The sequence below is a fragment of the Corythoichthys intestinalis genome, chromosome 14, assembly GCF_030265065.1.
Source record: "Corythoichthys intestinalis isolate RoL2023-P3 chromosome 14, ASM3026506v1, whole genome shotgun sequence".
In the NCBI taxonomy this organism is placed as follows: domain Eukaryota; kingdom Metazoa; phylum Chordata; class Actinopteri; order Syngnathiformes; family Syngnathidae; genus Corythoichthys; species Corythoichthys intestinalis.
In genome coordinates this window covers 29,260,045-29,281,229 of record NC_080408.1, presented here as the reverse complement: position 1 = coordinate 29,281,229, position 21,185 = coordinate 29,260,045, and the positions used below count along the sequence as shown (strand labels likewise).

The 21,185-nt window shown below is 38.9% G+C and overlaps 1 protein-coding gene across 8 annotated transcripts in view; it reads right to left on the bottom strand.

The window, feature by feature from the left end:
* The window catches only part of LOC130930158 (partitioning defective 3 homolog), a 215,149-nt gene that overhangs the window by 167,595 nt on the left and 26,369 nt on the right, over nt 1-21,185 (bottom strand). For all 8 annotated transcript variants that reach the window (XR_009066999.1, XR_009067000.1, XM_057857914.1 and 5 more), the window contains exon 2: nt 9,551-9,652. Coding sequence is in view for 6 of the 8 variants with exons in the window: in XM_057857914.1 (XP_057713897.1) it covers nt 9,551-9,652 (102 nt within the window). In the remaining 2 variants the exon portion in view is untranslated. The remainder of the gene's footprint in view (nt 1-9,550; nt 9,653-21,185) is intronic.

Here is a 21,185-nt window from a genome sequence, read left to right as displayed (position 1 = left end):
TCCCACACACAGTAGATATCATCAAATAGCATACTAGATGTGCATTTTGAGATGCTGATATGCTATCCCCTCTCATACACATTTCACAAAGACTGTCATCCCGGATGTTTAAAACATTGTGACCAACTTGGCTGCCACGAACAACCTCGCTTTGACAACAGACAGCTGGACACTGACAGCCACCTCACGGTTACATGATAAACAATGGGTGGCAAATGAAAAGTGCTTACTTCGAACTCGTCCTATTTATGAAAGTTGATTGTCATATGCTGGTGTTGTGCATTAATGAGCAGACGTGACTTCTGTAGAGTGCAGTAATGAGCAGACGTGACTTCTGTCGTGTTTGTTAACTTTTTTTAATGCTCCGACAACACTCCCACACACAGTAGATATCATCAAATAGCATACTAGATAGGCTACGTTAGACCCCCCCCCCCCCCCAAAGTCCCATTCCATTGGCTACGTGAGTCCAGAGCCCAAATATTGTTAATTCAGTACGTGACACAGATGGACTCTGACCACAAATATGATGTTTTGCTCATGTGGTAAACCTAACTGCTATGAGAGCTGTAGCAGTCAAAGGTCTGCCCCGGCTCACTTTACAAACAGTAAAGATTGTTCTCAGCACTTTTATACAAAATTTCTTCAGATCAGTAAGTAAGCACATAAATTTTATGCACTAAAATGCATGTTTATATGATGGCAATATTATTTTTGCTTGTTAGCAAAATAAAATAAAAAAACATCGGAGAGAAAAAAAAAACCTTAATTTTTTTTTTGTTTCAGAGCATTAAATATATTGAATGGAATCGAAAATCGTGTCCCTCATACCGAACCGAACAGTGACTTAACTGTATCGTTGCATCCCTAATATTTATATATAATATCTGGGGCTGTCACATTATTGAAAATATCCACATGATGAAAAAAAAAAAAAACTAAGTGCGTCATGGCCTTATCTCGATATAAAATTCTGCGTTGCTGTTGCTTAAAATGTAGCTTTGGGTGAGCTATACATGTAGCCACATACTTAGCTGCGCTGCAATTGCACACTGCTGCAACAATAATATCATTTTGGAGAAATACAAAAGTAAACAATGTCTGGTAAAGGGGAATAAAATACACGGTGTGTGTGTGTATATTATATAGGCCTACATATATATATATTACACTTATCTACATAAATACCCATCGGACCATCATATCAATGTTTTTTTAAAATAGAAATAAATATGAAACACCATTTTAATTCACTCATTCACATTTGACTGCTATGCACCATTCTGATATAAAGGTTTGTGCAATTGTTTTTCTACCTCAAATCCTGCTAATAACAAACTACTGGTGCACGATAATTATCGGTCCAATAATAGGAATTATGACGTCATCCCAATAAATCCAATAACATTATTAATAGGACCGATAATACTGTATGTACTGTGCTGCGCTACACACCAGTATGGACAATCAGTTGACCATTTGCGGGGCATTGCTGCCACCTGCTGGTCAGAATAATTCGCTGCATCTATTTTTTGTTTTGCTCACAAACTCATTCACTTACACAGTGCGGTGTCTAGCGGTATCTTAATAAGCCACTGAAAAGATAACAATCGCTTCGATGGTGTTTTAAAGATTGATATTGATTATTAAAGGGAAAGCCATTAATCCTTTTTGCTCTACCATATTTTTGTTATGAGTGATGAACCTTACTATATAATGTTTGCATTTTAAAGTGTTAGTTATAAGTTAGTAAGTTATTGAGAGGCCTTTGGTTATTTATAGGCTTGCTGTCCTAACCTGTCTCCCAGGTTAAAAAGTTGTTCCATGGACCAAGACCACAACTGTCTCCTCTCCTGTAGCACCAAATATTTTTTCTGATGATAAAGCATAACACCTGTTGAGTTTATGTTTTAGTTCAGTGCTCATTAGTCAGAAAACACATCTTCCATTATATTGACGAACTGATTGTGATTGACTCAAATTATATTTATTTGAAAAAATAAATATTGGTGCTTTATTTGAAGTCAAGACTCTTCTCATCTTTGTTTTGTTCATAATAATGTTCATGTCATGAAAAATCTGGTGAGGTCAAACGCAAAAATCTGTGTTGAATCCACCACTAGTTTTTTTGTTTTAACCTCCAGGTGTTCAAAAACTCGGGTGAATATACATTCAAAAAATTATATATTTATTATCGGTTATTGATATCTCTATTGGCTTTGAGGAGCAGAAAGTTATCGATATCAGTTTCAAAAAATAGATATCGTGCACCTATATAACGAACAGAACAACACAGACTTGAAAATAAACATGCCCTCTGCAAGAGATAGTGTTTAATGATTTAAATGCGTTGGCAGCCCTCAACCAGAAGAGGGAAGACTTGGACTACAAAAGTTAATTTTGTGTCAAAAGCTGTATGATATCAAGACCCACTAGTTTCTGAGTTTAACACAGTCGACATACAGTATCTCAGCCATTTTACATTAGACATAAATACAGAACTTTCTATAATACAACGGTTAAGGATTGTTACTATGAAGCGATGATTAAAAAATGAACGCTTGTTGCAATGGGATATTTGGAAAGTGAATTTCAGATCATCTATTGGTAATCAGGAAACAAGAGAATGTCCTTGGTTTTGTTTCATGCATATTTAGACATCACAGGACAGTCGGGCATCAATCAACCCGATTCCCCTGAGCATTCCAAAAAAATGGTCTAAATCAGTTTGGAGTTGTTTTTCAGATCATCACTGGTGATTTAATTTCAGGGATTTAATTGCATTGGCTGTTCAACTGAGAATGAAACAATTTTAGCAGAGATGTCCCGCCTCATATGGAGATAATTTAGGCGGAAAAAAAAAAAAATCAGTCAAATAATGAATTGGGACATTTATTTAAGCCGGTGATGGAGTTTCAGAAACACTGCATTGGCTACATTTCGCTCTTTTAGAGGAGTTTAAATCTGACAGAATGTCTTATGTCCATGTACGGTTGTGCCGGGTTCAGCGCCGTGTTGTGGGTCCTCGGGATTATGGAGGCTGGACCTCACAAGTAAAAACAAATTGAGGAAGGACCCAAGGGTGACCAGAGAAGGAAATGTGCTACTTCAACACAATGTTTATCATGACTGGACCAAGCGCCGCAAGGATTAAGCCCAAATATACAAAGAACTTTTGAAGGTGGTCCACTGAGTATTGACAACATTTACTTTTAAAGTTATCCATCGTATCGTGACCAAAAGAACTTTGAATGACGTAATTCTGTCCAGATAAAGTACAGTAGCAGAGTGCTGAAAGAGGTGAGGAAGAGATAGTTAATTCACCTGATCATGCTCATCAACTATCAACAAGGAATGTCCCAATTTTGATTTTGAACACCGATGGCTGAAAAAAAACCCCCCCAAAAATCACTTTTTTACTGAAACATGTATTTCGGTTTGATTATATACAGTTTAAGGCACTACTTCTGACATTTTATGATAGATAAGTGCTTTTTAAAACAGGTCGCTCACCAGTGCCCTGCTGTGCCCCAGTATCGTATTAGGTCTAGTGACACTTCTGGGTGGATATACTTGTCAGGATTCTTAACCATTACAGAACGATTCTGACTTAAAAGTTGTTTCATAAAAGCAGCTTATTATTGAAGCAGTTGGATAATCAATTTGTTGCAGACATATTGATGCATCTCTACTGCAAAGCAAAATGGCAGACTTCCTATATTAAAACCGTTCAGCAGGTCTCCTCATTGCAAACTGGCTTTCAGGGCAAAAAAGCTAAAGGTAAATTTACAATTCGCATTAAATCAACAATCTAGTTTTACATGGCTAAAATTTAGTAGCATGTAGTACTGTGAATGGCCAAGTTACCCTTTAACGGCGGCTTCAAAGTAAAATGGCAGCTTCCTGTGTGTTTTCAAGAATAGTTGCTGTAACTTTTTTGTTTCTACAAAGACAAGCAGACCAAGTTTCATGTTGCTAAGTGAAGTTTTCTTTGGGTGCCAGATTTTCAGAAAAGTAATTTTGTGTTCTTTGGATCTTAGAAAGGTAGCCAATGGCATCCATCCCATTCCAAAACTCATGGTGGCGCCACTGTTCCAAATCAAATTCATTCCAAGTGATGAAATCCAAATTTTGTATCTTTCTCTTTTTTGTGCTTTGGAGCGCTGATCTGCAATAAAAAACACATAAAAGTATGTCCTGATGGCCAAACTTCCTTCCCAAAAATTTGCTAATGTGGAAAAGTAAGTACAAAAAAATTGTTAAATAGCACATGTAGCATTTAGCATGATATTTTGCACACAACCTATCAATCTCAACAGAGTTGTCATGAGCAGTCCTGCTGTGGCTCAATTTGGCACTGGCTCGTCATCTTGTTCTCGTTAAGGGGCTGCCGAGGGGGAAAGCGGGGAGAAGAAGAGGGAGGAAGGCGAGCGTGGAAGGAATGAGGTCATCCCCGACGTTCGCCCGCAAGGATCTGTGGGCCGAGTGCGGGTGTGGTTTGCGCAGTGATAAGGACGACGAGCTCGCCACAAATCCAAAACATGTTAAAGGAACTCACTTTCTCACTTTACTGAAGTGCTTTGCTTTGTTGTGGTTTATTAATTGTTTTCTTGTTCAGGCATGTCTCTGGCAGAGGAACACAAACAAGCACAGGCACAGGTCCAGAACAATATCTTTGATGATATGATGAACCCTCCCTATTCACAAGGGTTCAGGACCAAGAACAGCGAAAAAATGCCAATTGATGCCTGCCAGACTTTCACAAAAGTGTATTTAATTCCCTATATTTGAAGTTAAGATCCGAATTTTTGGTTAGTCGCGGTCAAACCTTATCACCTATAAATTGGCAGTTGTGTATTTATTTCATGAGCCAAGAAAAAAAGGTATCACAATTTGCAATTGAGTTAAGAGTTTACACAAATCAATGTCTGTTGCTTCAAACACAAAAGGACCAAACAGAATGGGTCGTAATGCTACCTAGACTACCTGGTAAACCACATTTGCTCAACATGAGAATGTAAATACACACACACACACACACACACACGCACAAGACAGGCAGGAGTCATCATGGGAAACGCCTTAGGGTTGGTTTAACCTCACGACCTTCCTGTCTGTCTGCTGGTCTACCACACAGAGACAACGCCATGCGATGCACTGTATGCAGTTCACACATACTGAGACAAACAAATGGACTAACGTGACAGTCTATTATGTATGTGATGTGGGGTTAGCATCCGTCAGATCCATCCAAACTAAATAAATGGCGGACTGCTGCTGGGGTCATTTACAATATAATATACATCATGATAATGCAAAAACGCAAGTGGTATTTAGCCTCAACAGAGTAAAATCGTGATTCTGAAATGTAGATATTTCTCTGAAAATAAGGTGAAGTCATTTAATCAGTTGCCTGAGTTTGGCCGTCTTCAGCAGCTTTGAATGCACTAAAGAGCCACCTTGTCTGTTCTCCTGAGAGGAGTCTGTGAGTAGGAAGCAAGAAGTGCGCAGGTACTTGCATAATAAGCCGAAGTATAACGTCAGACCATAACAAATTTGAATTCTGCTTGTGTGCAGAGTGGTTTGACTTCCAGAAGAGATTGCAATCAAATCAAACCACATACAGTATATGACAAATTTCAACCAAGCTACACACTCATTGACCAGTCCTATCTATGCATGAAACATTTGGGGGGGGGGGGTCTAATTTTTAAATTTGAGAGCATGTTTTTCCTTAAGAATTTTAAACGTCATTTTCAAATTGATTTACAGTATATTATTTTCCAAACTGCGAAATAGAGCTGAACAAATTAACCTACGTTGCATCGATATTGTTGTTTTTACTGCTGTGATTTACTGTGCTTTGTCTTTGTGGGCATGTCACTGTCAGTATTGTGCATTTCAGTGTTGTTTTAGCATTATTCTACATTCGTCTGTTTAATTTGTGTGGGCTTGGAACTCTACAACTGCGAGCAGCTGTTGCAAGCATGTGGTGCATTCAGGGACACTACGTGAATTACAACTTTGTTCATTGATTGTGGTCACACTTGTTTTATTAATGCAGACTGACTTTGTTTAAATGAAAGCAAGAGGAATGTGAAATGACAAAAGTCTGCAACCAAATACAGTTTCGCCATTCGTGGTCCTTCATTGTGCTGCAGGCCTTTGCAGAAAACTTTTCAACAAAAGTACACCCTTGTAAATCCACCTCAGCGGTGTAGAGCTGCATTGTGACTGAAGCCATAGTGGCAACCGCGTCATATTGGAACAGTGACACATCATGTGTTCTCATGCTTGTCAACAAAATTGATCCAAGACTGTTGTAAAGATAGTAACTATTTTAATTCAACATTCTGGTTTTATGCATTTGAAAGTACGACATGTAAAAATCACAAACTGAATCACAATATTTGTCGTATAAATCGGAATTAATTTTTTTTGTCATAATCGTGCAGCCCCTTTGCAAATTGTGGCGCTTGATCTCTCCGCCATGGGGGGGAGGGGAAAAAGCTGTCAATTTTGAGGAAAAAAAGTTGAAATATGTTTAGGTGTAAACTGAACACTCCAAACAAATTAAGGATGACAATTCTTGTTTTAGAGTACTGTCGTTTTGAATTGCCAATTTTTACTGTCGGTCTTTGGAAATGGATGGAAAGAGAATTACAATTTAGGGTGAAATTGTAAGACGATGACTACTACTACTACTAAGCTACAGACGTGTAAAACATTCAAAGGCTGACAGGGGTCACAAATGGATGACGACCCCTGGGATGCCGGACACAGCTGTACGACACACCCCACAAACACACATCGAGACATCATGTATCTAAGTCGCAAAGGCGCACACAACACCTGACACCAGACATGTGGTCATCTGTCCAGCTTTGGAATGGGTCGAGAAAATGTCTTTTTATATGGGAAACGCCTCACGGAACTCTTCACTGACATGGCCGAGGAAGGAAGGATGATGGAAAGGTCTTTAAAAAAAGATTGACTCCACTTTTCCTGGCACACTACAGACACACATACTTTCAAAACATACAATACGCTCATCTTCCCCAAACAAGCATGAGTGCACGTTTGTGTGCAAGAGCTAATAAAAGAGGCAGCCGCATTCCTTCCAGACTTTTAAAAGCTTGGCCTGGCGGAATGGACTCTGATGATGAGTCACGGGAGCTGCCAGGAGCTTTGCGGTTGTCCCTGTGGAGTGACGTCGCGTAAGGCGAGAACACCATTGCTTTTGGACAGTATCTCAACTCAAGCTTATTGAGGTCGTAGAGGCATGAATTGACTATTTGGATAATTGGCCGTTTACCAAAAAATTCTCCAAATCCAACCATAGGGGTCTTATGTACTGTATATTAAAAACATGACTAGTTACGAAAAGTGACTGCTTCCCACTAAAATAATCAACTCCTGCAATAAACACCAGCAGAATCCCATTACCACATTTTGAACCATAAAGGCGCATTCTGTCCTAAACTGACCTTGGCATCAAATTTTGGCAAATGGTGTGTGATTGGCTTAAAACAAGTGAGATGAAAAAAAAAACAACTTCTTATTCGCCTCGTCTTTGTTGCTAGTGAGCAGTGAAAGTACTGCAATAGAAGGCAGCCAAATGACCCAAGGTCAAATATTCATTCATTTTCGTTAGAGGTGCACGATAATTATCGGTCCGATAATTATTGGCCCGATAATAGGAAATATGACATCATCCAAATAAATCCGATAACATTAATATTTTTGGCACGGTGTTGGTGGATTGGGATGAGTGCGTTTGTTTCCACTCCTGTTTTGCTAGTATGCAAAGGTTTGTTACTGTTCTATAAGCCGTATTTTTCCAACACTGAGTGATAAACCTTACCACGGCAATTAGCAAATGTTTGCATTTTACAGTGTTATGTTTACAAGTTCTTGAGAGGCCTTTTGGTTATTGACTTGCTTGCTTGCTGTCCTATAATTGCCAGGTTAAGAAAGTTGTTTCATGGACCAAGACCGCAAAAGTTTCCTCTCATGTTGCACCAAATGTTTTATCTCCTGACAAAACAAAATAACTTTTGGGTATAAGTTCAGTGCTCATTTTTCAGGGGAACACATCGTGGATGATATTGACTGATTGATTGTGATTGACTGAAATTATATTTGTTTGAAAAAATAAATATGGACACTTTATTTGAAGTCAAAACTCTTCTTGTCTTTGTTTTGTTCATTATAATAATGTTCATGTCATCATGAAAATTCTGATTAGGTCAAAGGCAAATCTATGCTGAATCCACCACTAGTATTTTTGACCTAAAGGTGTTCAAAAACTCAGGTGAATATAGATTTTAAAATTTTATATATATTATCGGTTATCGTATCGTATCGGCCTTGAGCAGGAAGTTATCGATATCGGTTTTTAAAAAATGGATATCGTGCACCCCTAATTTTCATCTATGGCACAGCCTGCTAAAAAGGTAGGTGGCCATAGTCTGGAACACTTTTAGAAGAAATTCCAAAAATCCCAACCCTAGTCTCTGCTCAAAGTGGATTCTAAAGTATTTGGAAATCCTAACTCAAGCGATTGAAAATTACTGAGCCTGAACTGAGCCTACAATCATTAAAATCTTACTGATGTCCCATTGATGAGGAAGGGCTACGTGTGGCTAATGGTTTAGCCAAATAAAACGTTTTTGTGGATAACTACTAGGCAAGGCGATAGTTACATTGTTTAGCCACATTGGCTCAGACGTTGTATGACCCTTTGCCAACTCTGCTCGGGTTCACACAAGAATGAAAGTCTCTCAAAAGTCAAATCTAAAAAGTTTTTTTTTTATTCTGTGTATTTCCAATTCTGGCCAAATCAACATTAAAACCATTTCGAGGAAAATGAACTCAAATCACTATCAAAAGAATGTAAATCAAATTTAATATGAGATTGTTAAGAGCTAGACCAAGGAAGACTCATCTTGATTGTAATGTGTTTGTGAAATTAAAGACTGTAAACATGAGAGTGGTTTCCCTGAAATTAAACGATATAACAATCAAAATGTTCCTTTTTCACAAAAAGCTCATTTTCAGTGAAACCAGCTTACAGTATGTTCAATCGCTAACTATAACAGAACAGAAGATCTAGATACCTTTTTTTTTCTTACAGCAAATATTCAACTCATTCTTTTAGTAGGGTTCATATTTATTTCATCACAGAGCACAATAATATTCTGTGAATCCTGAAAGATGAGCTGAAATGCTTGAAAACTGCTGGCAATTAAAGAGTTAAAGAAGAACAACTCAGACCAGCAGACATAGTCTCCGCGTCAGAGACCTGGCAAGTGTGTAGCTGGTTTGCGGCACGCGACCGCAAACACACAGGTTCCGCCTCCAGAGTGCTTTACAACATCCACGTTGCCTGCCAACCCAATCAACCGCTGCTGCGATTTCAACTCCAAGCGCACAAGCACAAGGAAGCAAATCCAAGCATTCTACTGGAAAAAACTCAGCAACACTAAATGTCTGTCACTAGAGGGGTGGGAAGCAGCCATATCTTTCTGCTCATCACGCTACGTCTTACCCGGTCTTTGTCATCCGCGACATCGCACAACACATCATCCAGGTCCAAGATGCCGCCGTCACCGTGCTCCAGGCGATGCACCTGCAGCCAGTAGCTGGCATCCTGGAAAGGAAACACAGGAACGTTTCTTTAAAAAAAAACAGCAACATCTTACAAGGAAAATATGACAAAACCCTCAGCAAATGCGATTGACATTAGGCATGTGCCGATAACCAGTTGGCAAGGTATACCGTCACGTCACGTGTCACGGTTTCAAAACCGCAAAAAATTTCCGTCATTTCCATTATTAACATTCTTTCTGTGAGAGGGATCCACGGATAGAAAGACTTGTGACTTTGTATATTGTGACTTAATATTGCCATCTAGTGTATTTGTTGAGCTTTCAGTAAATTATACTGTAGCCATGCCCAAATGCATGAAGGGAAGTGGAACCATGACTGTGCGTAGTGCTACCAATTGATATAGACCCTACCCACCGACGTCACAAAACCACGTGCTCGCTGTGTGGTTCCGCCCACTTGTCCGTCATTTTGTCTCTGTATTAGCATTGGTTTCAATTGATCGAGGAATTTAAAATGCATTTCATGGAAGACCCGGTGCCTTCTGATGCCGTAAACTCACTGGATGTGTTGCATAAAAGGCGTTATGTGGAAAAGCTTCGATCTATACAGTTGCCAGATCCATATTTGATGCCCAAATCGATGTTTTTCGACCCACTGTCTTCGCCCTGTCTGCCTGACATCTGCTACGCTGATATTTACAATTATCTTGTCCACACAAAATCAGCCTATTCTCACGAAAATTTGAAAAACTTCAAGAGCTTGGAGGCTTATAAATACTTCGTTGCTGGTTGGGTGAAAATGGTCCTCGTCCACGAAAATTCGGCAGGAATCTATCTTGTGCTTGGAAAGGTGAGTTAAGAAATTTTCAATTCAAAATCTTTTGTTATTGCTAACATCCACTGTCAAGTCTAATGTATTTCATGTCGTTTGTCAATGGAGTTAAGGCTTTTAATGTTTATATGGTTTAGCGATTGCACTCTCACTACATACATACGTGTATGTTGTCGGCGATTAGCCTAGCAATGATCTTAATTGTGGTTATTTGTCAGCCCAAAACCCTCTAAGTATATCTTAAATGCATCTTACCGGATATAAAATGACTACTACATAGTCTGTGGTGATTTTTTGGTGCCCAGTTTTCACGTCGAATTGCAGCCTCTTCGCTCTCCTCTTTGGATCCCTCGGAATACGGTAAAACTTCAAGTCTCTCCTTCCATCTTCTCTGTTAGTGCAACCAACAGCCACACACGCCTTCACCATTTTGATTATTAATGTTAAGGAGCAGAAAAACACGCCGTAAATAGGAGGAATGTACGTAGCCTTAACAGGTTAACACTATGTTTTGACGGACAATTGGACGGTACCATTCAGGAGAGCGGAGTTGTGACGTCACGTGGGTAGGGTCTATATCTTCTCTGCGTTGGGAAATAACATAAGGTGTTAAGAAAAACATCAATTGTGACCTTACTTCCCCACATTGCTTCCCATGATATTTCTAATTGTAGGGAGAGGGATTGTAAGGCTTTAGCCAATTAAAAAAAGTCTCCAAAGGTTGCCAAAATTCACTACTCATTTTACGCTGCCTTATATCTCTCTATATAGGTAAAACGGCGCCATTACAGATTGAGCGCAACAATGCGTGAGTGGGTCGTGCAGCGCATGCATCAATTGCATTAAATATATTAACGTGATACATTTTTTAAAAAATTAATTACGACGGTTATCAGGATAAATTTGATACCTTAACCCTACCTTAAGCCTAAACTAAAGACTCTGGATGAGTGTAACATATTATGTCTGTAACGTTAAATACAATTAGAAAACGATTTAATTAAAAAATATATATATATGTATATTAAAAAAGGCATGGACGATATTTTTTTGCCGATTCCGATACTTTGAAAATGGCGTGATCGGACCCGATCGATCGGGACATCTCTAATTACGATTCAGAGGCTCCAATTCGATTATATAAACAAGTTCCAAAACAGGCTAAACAAACTACAATTTCAGTATCAAGTTAACCGTTAAAAACAGTAAATACTCAAGTCCCCATTCTGTATCGGCAGCTTTAAACTACATTCTATTAATTTAATGTTGTGAATCAACCGTTAAAGTTGTTAAAATTGCTCCCGTTATTCCATAATGTCCCTTCTGTGTACTTTCGACGCGAAAGTTTTAAAACTGTTTCATCATTTAAAGATAGATTCAAGTCAAGATTTTGCCAATTTGGGGTTGGTTTTGTAATTACAGTGCCTTGCAAAAGAATTCGGCCCCCTTGAATCTTGCAACCTTTCGCCACATTTCAGGCTTCAAACATAAAGATATGAAATTTAATTTTTTTGTCAAGAATCAACAACAAGTGGGACACAATCGTGAAGTGGAACAACATTTATTGGATAATTTAAACTTTTTTAACAAATAAAAAACTGAAAAGGGGCGTGCAATATTATTCGGCCCCTTTACTTTCAGTGCAGCAAACTCACTCCAGAAGTTCAGTGAGGATCTCTGAATGATCCAATGTTGTCCTAAATGACCGATGATGATAAATAGAATCCAACTCTGTGTAATCAAGTCTCCGTATAAATGCACCTGCTCTGTGATAGTCTCAGGGTTCTGTTTAAAGTGCAGAGAGCATTATGAAAACCAAGGAACACACCAGGCAGGTCCGAGATACTGTTGTGGAGAAGTTTAAGGCCGGATTTGGATACAAAAAGATTTCCCAAGCATTAAACATCTCAAGGAGCACTGTGCAAGCCATCATTATGAAATGGAAGGAGCATCAGAGCACTGCAAATCTACCAAGACCCAGCCGTCCTTCCAAACTTTCTTCTCAAACAAGGAGAAAACTGATCAGAGACGCAGCCAAGAGGCCCATGATCACTCTGGATGAACTGCAGAGATCTACAGCTGAGGTTGGAGAGTCTGTCCATAGGACAACAATCAGTCGTACACTGCACAAATCTGGCCTTTATGGAAGAGTGGCAAGAAGAAAGCCATTTCTCAAAGATATCCATAAAAAGTCTCGTTTAAAGTTTGCCACAAGCCACCTGGGAGACACACCAAACATCTGGAAGAAGGTGCTCTGGTCAGATGAAACCAAAATTGAACTTTTTGGCCACAAAGCAAAACGATATGTTTGGCGTAAAAGCAACACAGCTCATCACCCTGAACACACCATCCCCACTGTCAAACATGGTGGTGGCAGCATCATGGTTTGGGCCTGCTTTTCTTCAGCAGGGACAGGGAAGATGGTTAAAATTGACGGGAAGATGGATGCAGCCAAATACAGGAACATTCTGGAAGAAAACCTGTTGGTATCTGCACAAGACCTGAGACTGGGACGGAGATTTATCTTCCAACAGGACAATGATCTAGGGCTGCAGCTATCGAATATTTTAGTAGTCGATTAATCGATGGACTAGTTAGTTCGAATAATCGAGTAATCGGATAAGGAACATGAAAAATTAAAATACCTGAGCTGAGCCTCAAACGGTATAATTATTTTTTTTTTTATGAGGGTCTATGTACAACAAAAGAACAATTGGCTAACTTACATAGAAAAAGTCTGCTAGCTTAAATGCTATAAAATGCTAAAGTTTTTTCACAATGCTCTTAACAAATGTTTCAGACACATATTCCTACAAAAAACGGCTAAATATACCAATAAACTGAATTATGAATGCATTAAAAAACATTAGCTCAAACAAAAACTTAGCTTACGTTGGTCTTAACAGGGAGCAGTTGGATTCAGCCATGTGAAAAGAGGCAGACCAGAGGGCAGTGTATCCACCCTAATCAATTAATCTAAATGCAAACACTTTCAAAATAAACCATTACAACGCCCCTTTAATTAAACGAATACTCGAAGCAACAAAATTTAATTCGAATATTTTTTTCTAATCGAATACTCGAGTTAATCGATTAATCGTTGCAGCACTACAATGATCCAAAACATAAATGGAATGGTTCAAAAATAAACGTATCCAGGTGTTAGAATGGCCAAGTCAAAGTCCAGACCTGAATCCAATTGAGAATCTGCGGAAAGAGCTGAAGACTGCTGTTCACAAACACTCTCCATCCAACCTCACTGAGCTCGAGCTGTTTTGCAAGGAAGAATGGGCAAGAATGTCAGTCTCTCGATGTGCAAAACTGATAGAAACATACCCCAAGCGACTTGCAGCTGTAATTGCAACAAAAGGTGGCGCTACAAAGTATTAACGCAAGGGGGCCGAATAATATTGCACGCCCCACTTTTCAGTTTTTTATTTGTTAAAAAAGTTTAAATTATCCAATAAATTTTGTTCCACTTCACGATTGTGTCCCACTTGTTGTTGATTCTTGAAAAAAAAAATTAAAATTTTATATCTTTATGTTTGAAGCCTGAAATGTGGCGAAAGGTTGCAAGGTTCAAGGGGGCCGAATACTTTTGCAAGGCACTGTAGGTTCGCTACAACAGAGCCTTCTAGAGAAGTCTACTGCTTTAAGAGGGCGCCTGTTTACTAGCGCGGGAAAGTGTTATTTCGCATCTAGTTCTTGGTATATGATCTAACACAACCGTCGTCTGTCATCTAGTTCTGTATATATGTGATATCTACCATAGCCGTATGTTGCCGTATGTTTGTAGCAACTAGCAACTGGGCGCTGTTTGTAGCAGCTGACGGCCGCAGTCAGGTATTATTGTTTTGTTTTTTTTTATCTAGCGGCATGAGTTGAACATGATATTTACTCTCTGTCCGTTCCTCATTGCATCCTGAAGACTGCGCTGTGTTTTATTTCCGCTCTACCTGGTATAATTCAATAATCGGAATTTGGATGTCTGTGAATCGTTCTCGAATCTTCCACGGCCGAATCGCGAATAATCTAGGAGTCGGAAATTTCGCACGCCTCTAGTAAACACTATCATGAACGTTTCCCACCAGCTACGAGAGTTACCTCCAGCGTGTTTAGTGCATTTAGCAGTGGTAAAACATGCGGGTATTTTTCACTGGCAACTATCTTTGTTGAGAAAATGTATTATTAGAGCTGGGAATCTTTGGGCACCTAACAATTCGATTAGGATTCAGAGGCTCCAATTCGATTATAAAACAATTATTGATGCACCCCCTCCTTTTTTTTTTTTAATTTTTTTTTTATGTTTTGTACATTAGTTCCAAAATTGTTCAAAAATACTCTCAGGCTAAACCAAACTACTATTTCAGTATCAAGTTAACATATAGCAGTAAACAAATATACAAAAATAACAGTAAATAAAAAAACTCCAGTCCCCATTCTGTATCAGCAGCTTTAAACTACATTCAATTAATGTTGTGAATCAACCGTTAAAGTTGTTAAAATTGCTCCACTTATTCCATAATTTCCTTTTTGTCTACTTTCGACATGTGAAAGTTTTAAAACTATTTTAAACATAGATTCAAGTCAATATTTTACCGATTTAGGAGTATTTTAGATATAAAGTTAACTAGGTTTGCTTAGAAGGTTTGCTACAACAGCCTTGCAGGGAAGTGTACTGCTTTAAGATGGCGGCCGTTTACTAACGCCCGCATCTAGCTTTTTGTAGATGTGCTGCTAACGCTACTGAATCTATATTGCATCTAGTCCTATATAAATGATATCTACCGTAACATTATGTGGATGTACTTTGTAAGTTTGTAGCAGCTTTTCGGCAGCAGTCAGGTATGTTGTTGTGTTTTTTTATCTCGTGGCATGAGTTGAGCTAGACCCGTGAGTTGAGCATTGGCATTACCCGAGGGGCCAGGTAATGAGAAGCATGATGTTTAGCTACTCTCGCTCCGTTCCTCATTGTGTCCCGAAGACCGCGCGGCGCGCTGAGGGTGTTGTACTTCCGCTTTACTTGGCATATTTCAATAATCGGAATTTGGATGTTTGTGAATCGTTCTCGAATCTTACACGGCCGAATTGTGAATAATCTAAGAATCGGAAATTTTGCACACCTCTTTGAGTTATGTAAACATGATACAAGACATACGTGGTTTTTCCATGGACAATAATTCAATTATTTTTGTTCTGATGATAATAATGTTAAGCTGTGGCTGTGGGTTTATGCTCACCTAAAGGACTGCATTTATTTTAACTTTATTTAGAAAGTTTGGGGGGGGGTTGTATTTAACGGAACATTATGTTGCAATTTGCTAATATGTTTTGAAAAATAAAAATCCTGTTCAATGGAAAAAAGTTGTTTTTTTTTAATCCAGATATCGCAAAGTAACACATTTTAGAGCTGTAATTGCAATACCGTGATTAGGAATGGGAATTGATAGGATTTTTACGATTCCAATTCCATTATCGATATTGCTTAACGATTCGATTCTTTATCGATTCTCTCATCGATTCTAATTTGGGGAAAAAGAAGAACAAACGTTTTGATTGGCATCGAGTTTGTTTAATCAGAAGTCACAACCTTACAAACTCACAACGAGATCAAAAGAGGCCCAAAGCCTCAATGTTAACTGTGGCAATAAGTGGCAAATACACAAGAATGTGTAACATTTTACTGAAACATTTATCTAATAGAAATAAAAAATATTGGTATATATTGGCAGATAGGTTTTTGTTCTGCCTTTGGCGATATGTGTTAAAGCAGGGGTCCCCAAACTTTTTCCTGTGAGGGCCACATAACTTTTCCCTTCTCTGATGAGGGGCCGGGGTCAGTTTGTAACAGAAAAAGTGTGACGATTGCAGAAGTGCATAAATGTAAAAAATTATTGTTTTTCAGAAAGCCACAATCAAATAACCCTTTCTGGATTCTTTATAATAATAATAATAATAATAATAATAATAATGATAATAATAATAATTAATAATAAAAACACCATTAATTAAATAGATAATAACCAAATAACCCTCTCTGAATTCTTCAAGGAAAAGGCCAGAAAATAAATAACACGATTGAGAAAAAAAAAATTTCAAAATGGCCGGACCAAATGTGGAAGCGGGCCGTATAGACCCTACCCACCGACGTCACAAAACCACGTGCTCGCTGTGTGGTTCCGCCCACTTGTCCGTCATTTTGTCTCTGTATTAGCATTGTTTTCAATTGTTCGAGGAATTTAAAATGCATTTCATGGAAGACCCGGTGCTTTCTGATGCCGTAAACTCACTGGATGTGTTGCATAAAAGGCGTTATGTGGAAAAGCTTCGTTCTATACAGTCGCCAGATCCATATTTGACGCCCAAATCGATGTTTTTCGACCCACTGTCTTCGCCCTGTCTGCCTGACATCTGCTACGCTGATATTTACAATTATCTTGTCCACACAAAATCAGCCTATTCCCACGAAAATTTGAAAAACTTCAAGAGCTTGGAGGCTTATAAATACTTCGTTGCTGGTTGGGTGAAACAGGTCCTCGTTCGGCAGGAATCTATCTTGTGCTTGGAAAGGTGAGTTACGAAATTTTCAATTCAAAATCTTTTGTTATTGCTAACATCCACTGTCAAGTCTAATGTATTTCATGTCGTTTGTCAATGGAGTTAAGGCTTTTAATGTTTATATGGTTTAGCGATTGCACTCTCACTACATACATACGTGTATGTTGTCGGCGATTAGCCTAGCAATGATCTCAACTGTGGTTATTTGTCAGCCCCGTAGACGAGGCCAGTTTCTTTCACTTGGTACCAGCTAAATATTATTCAAAAAATAACGATGGTGGAAGAAAGGGAAGTCACAAACATCTTGAATTTGAAACTATGTCGTACTACGTCGTATGTTGTCGGCGATTAGCCTCGCAATGATCTTAATTGTGGTTATTTGTCAGCCCAAAACCCTCTAAGTATATCTTAAATGCATCTTACCGGATATAAAATGACTACTGCATAGTCTGTGGTGATTTTTTGGTACCCAGTTTTCACGTCGAATTGCAGCCGTCTGGTTTTTGATTATTAATGTTAAGGAGCAGAAAAAAACGCCGTAAATAGGAGGAATGTACGTAGCCGTAACAGGTTAACACTATGTTTTGACGGACAAGTGGGCGGTACCATTCAGGAGAGCGGAGTTGTGACGTCACGTGGGTAGGGTCTATTTGGGCCGCAGTTTGGGGACTGCTGGGTTAACGTGTATTATTTTACCATTACATTGAATTGCATGCCTTTTAGTTTTGTGGCGCTTACACGCTCAAGTGGGGGCGCCCTTGCGCTTCCTCACGCGAAGAAGAACGCGCTCACGTGAAGAAGAGCGCGCTTACACCCAAAGAAGAAATGCCGCATCCAAGTGAGTGAGCGAGTTAGTGAGAGAGGGAAACACTTCTACGAGCCTACGTTCTTGGTTAATGTTAATATCTACAGAGGCAACGCCTGTATGTATCATCTTTTGTGTTGTTGTTGTTGTGTTTCCACTCGCGATCGGACACTTAAATCCAGTTGTGTAGTGGTTTGAACGATGTGCAAATGCTAGCGAACGAATGCTAACCATACTGTTATTATCAGCTAATTATCACTGATTTACGTTGATGCAAACCTGTTTGTTATAAGGGACGAAATTGATTTGTTTCATTTCTATTATAAGTTTCACTCTTCAAGTGATGGTTGAATAAAGTCAGCAAATTATACCAACGTCTTCTGCATCGTCATTTGGGAGTTTAGCTAGCTGTATAGCCAGGACTGAGCCTTAGCCTCTCTCTGAGGACAGCGCAGTCGTTTTCCCTCCCGATGCAGTTATCTCCACCTTGCAATGACTGCAAGTCGCTTTGTTGTAATTTTTCCTCGTGAAGACACACTTTCGAGCGTTTGAACCTACGTGCTGTCATTGTTATGTTTATGGCTGCAATGCTCGTGCTTACCCGTCGTAACCTTTCATTTTCACACTCTTTCCTGGTGAAGTGTAGTCAAACTTTGGAGCGAGTGGTTCTTGGCGCCATGCTAGTTTGATGCGTCTGGACAACAACACACGTCACGACGTAATACGTGTCTTTAGGAATCGTTAAAGGGATCGTTAAGGCTTTTTCATTGTGATGTCGAGGCCTCGAAACACTCGGAACCGGTTCCGAATTGGAATCGGATTTCGATTCCCATCCCTAACCGTGATACCATGATATTTTTGCTTAAGGTTATCATACCGTCAGAATCTCATAAGGCGCATGCCTAATTAACATGTACAATAGCTTCACTCCAGTTTTGCGTCTTTTTTTCAAAAAATTAAAATTCGACAGTGTGTACAAAACATGAGTACAAGCAAAATTAAGAAAATTTGCCACATTAATGTCTACCGGTACTTCGTGGTTGTAAAATAGTAATACTTTGGTTCCAGTTTGTCAGTAGGCATTGGGAAATGCACCAAGACGTCAATACTGCGAACGTTAGGAAAACATCGTATTGTTGGAATGAAATTAGGCACAGTGCAATCTCATTGTTGCATTAGCAATTCACATTAAATTTCAAAACGAGCTCAGAATGTCAAAACGTTTCAAATTCATAGCTATCACCCGAACAAACAAATCATTAGAGTAGACAAAGTAAGAAAACTTTTTAAAACACAAAAACGAACACTGTGAACAGAAGAAATCGAGTCAAATTACTATGTGAATAATACTTTAGGTAGTAGTTTTTCCAACTGGATAAATTTACTGAAGATGTACAGTTGAAGTTAAAAACAGAAATAAAAATCTTCATGGTTGACAGTGTAAAACAACGCATCAAGAGCTATTACAATGCATATTCCAAAGTGCCAGCTGCCACACACGGTGACTTTCCCACCCCCAAAAGAAATCCATCACGTGGCAGGGCCAAATTAAAAAAAGAAAAAAATGACTCAAGCTGTACTACAAATGCAGCAGTCTTTCTCATGCCAAAATTTACCAATCAGTCATAACAATATAGATGTGGGATTTCGTTTTTGTCCTTTTAGATGAAACTTAATATTTCAGCTTGCAATCAAACATGGCATGCGCATTCCACATTCAGAAGGGATGCATTCATGTTCAGTTTGTCAGATCAAAGCACGGGCACATAATTGGCATCTTCGGGCATTCAAATCACAAATTAAAAATAGGTGCTAGTAAATGTCACCCAGCTAGACCTAACCTGACGACGATTCAGCCTCAGCGTGATGACAAATGGATATCAACGAAGAGGTCATGGAACAGGTTTTGTGTCAAATACCAACGAGCCCCTCGCCGTCACTTGATATCTTCTCTGGGCTGACTGAAGAATTCCTCTGCCAAAATATTTGGTACCACATACACCTCAACTTGACAGCCATGGCGTAATCTGATGCCACACAACCACTACATCATACAAATGTATAAGACAGAGCTTTCACATAGTCCGCTACTTTGCAATTAAATTTTATATATACTGGATTGTCTTTTTTTTTTAAATGCGTTGTTATCCAAATCCAAGCTCAAATCAAGTTTAATTGATTTCTTGTTACATCGGCTCCAATAAATTGTGAAGTGTTAACGGAAAAAAAATACTGCGAGTAGACAAGGGGACGTTTTTCTTTACTCATTTTTATTTTACTATTATGATTTTTTTTTTTTTACAAATCAATTGGCAACTACGTCATAACACGTATACAACTGGACTTTCGCGGAAGCGGAGGGGGCGTTGCACCGAAAGTTGGACATTTTGGCACTTTTTTTCTCCCAAGGAAAATATTGAGTAACGATTTTGGTATTAAAACATTCACCCACCTTACAATTGTTATGATGCGATGTTGTCGCCATAGCCTACAATCCAAATTAAGGTAAATGAGAATTTCAAATATGAGGAAAAATACATCGTGTACCTGTAAATCCCACGTTCAGGACGACGCGCGTAATCAGTTAACGCGATGCTAACAACATATATATTACATACATATTCAGTACATCGGCCCGTTGTACTTACCCAGTGAAATTATCTAGTTTTACCCGGTTGTTATGTAGCGCGTTACACGACTGAAAAACCCCAACCTTTTTTGTAATTAGCCGCGCTTCCGCGGAGGGTGTGTCGTCTTTGACGCAAACCGACGACGACTGATGACGCAACAACTCTTTCGTAGAAAACTCCCTTTATTAATATACTTCCAAGAACAAAGACGTGACGAAGCTCACGCACGAATGTGCACTGTGCTGTTTTTAAAGCAGCGCGCGAGAGAGACGCGACGACCAAGAATGTACTCGGTGGTGCCCCCATTTTAAGCCGTGAGGACCGCCAAAATAGAAATAAATGGAGGTGACGCCATATAAACGCGACGAGGCCGATGAGGCCGATTGTCAGGAGCTAGTGCATTTGTTCAATAATCTCAAGTGTTTTGACACAATCTACCTGAACAATGTTCTCATTGACATGGAGGTAAAAAGATCATTACTACCAATATAAAAATCACGGTCATATATTTCAAGAGTGAATTAATATATGTTGAGTGATTTCAACTGAAACATTTTTCAACAGTAGCAAAAGTATTTTATTTCTATGAAGTGAAAATGAATGTTTTACAAATCTGACAAACAACTGTAATAAATGTTAACATTCCTGCCAAATTTAAATGATAAAGCAAAAATGCTTAATATATAAAATGAGGCTTACAAAAATTCAACCACTTGTCTCTGTTCTTGAATGCAGTGGGCGTGTCCACT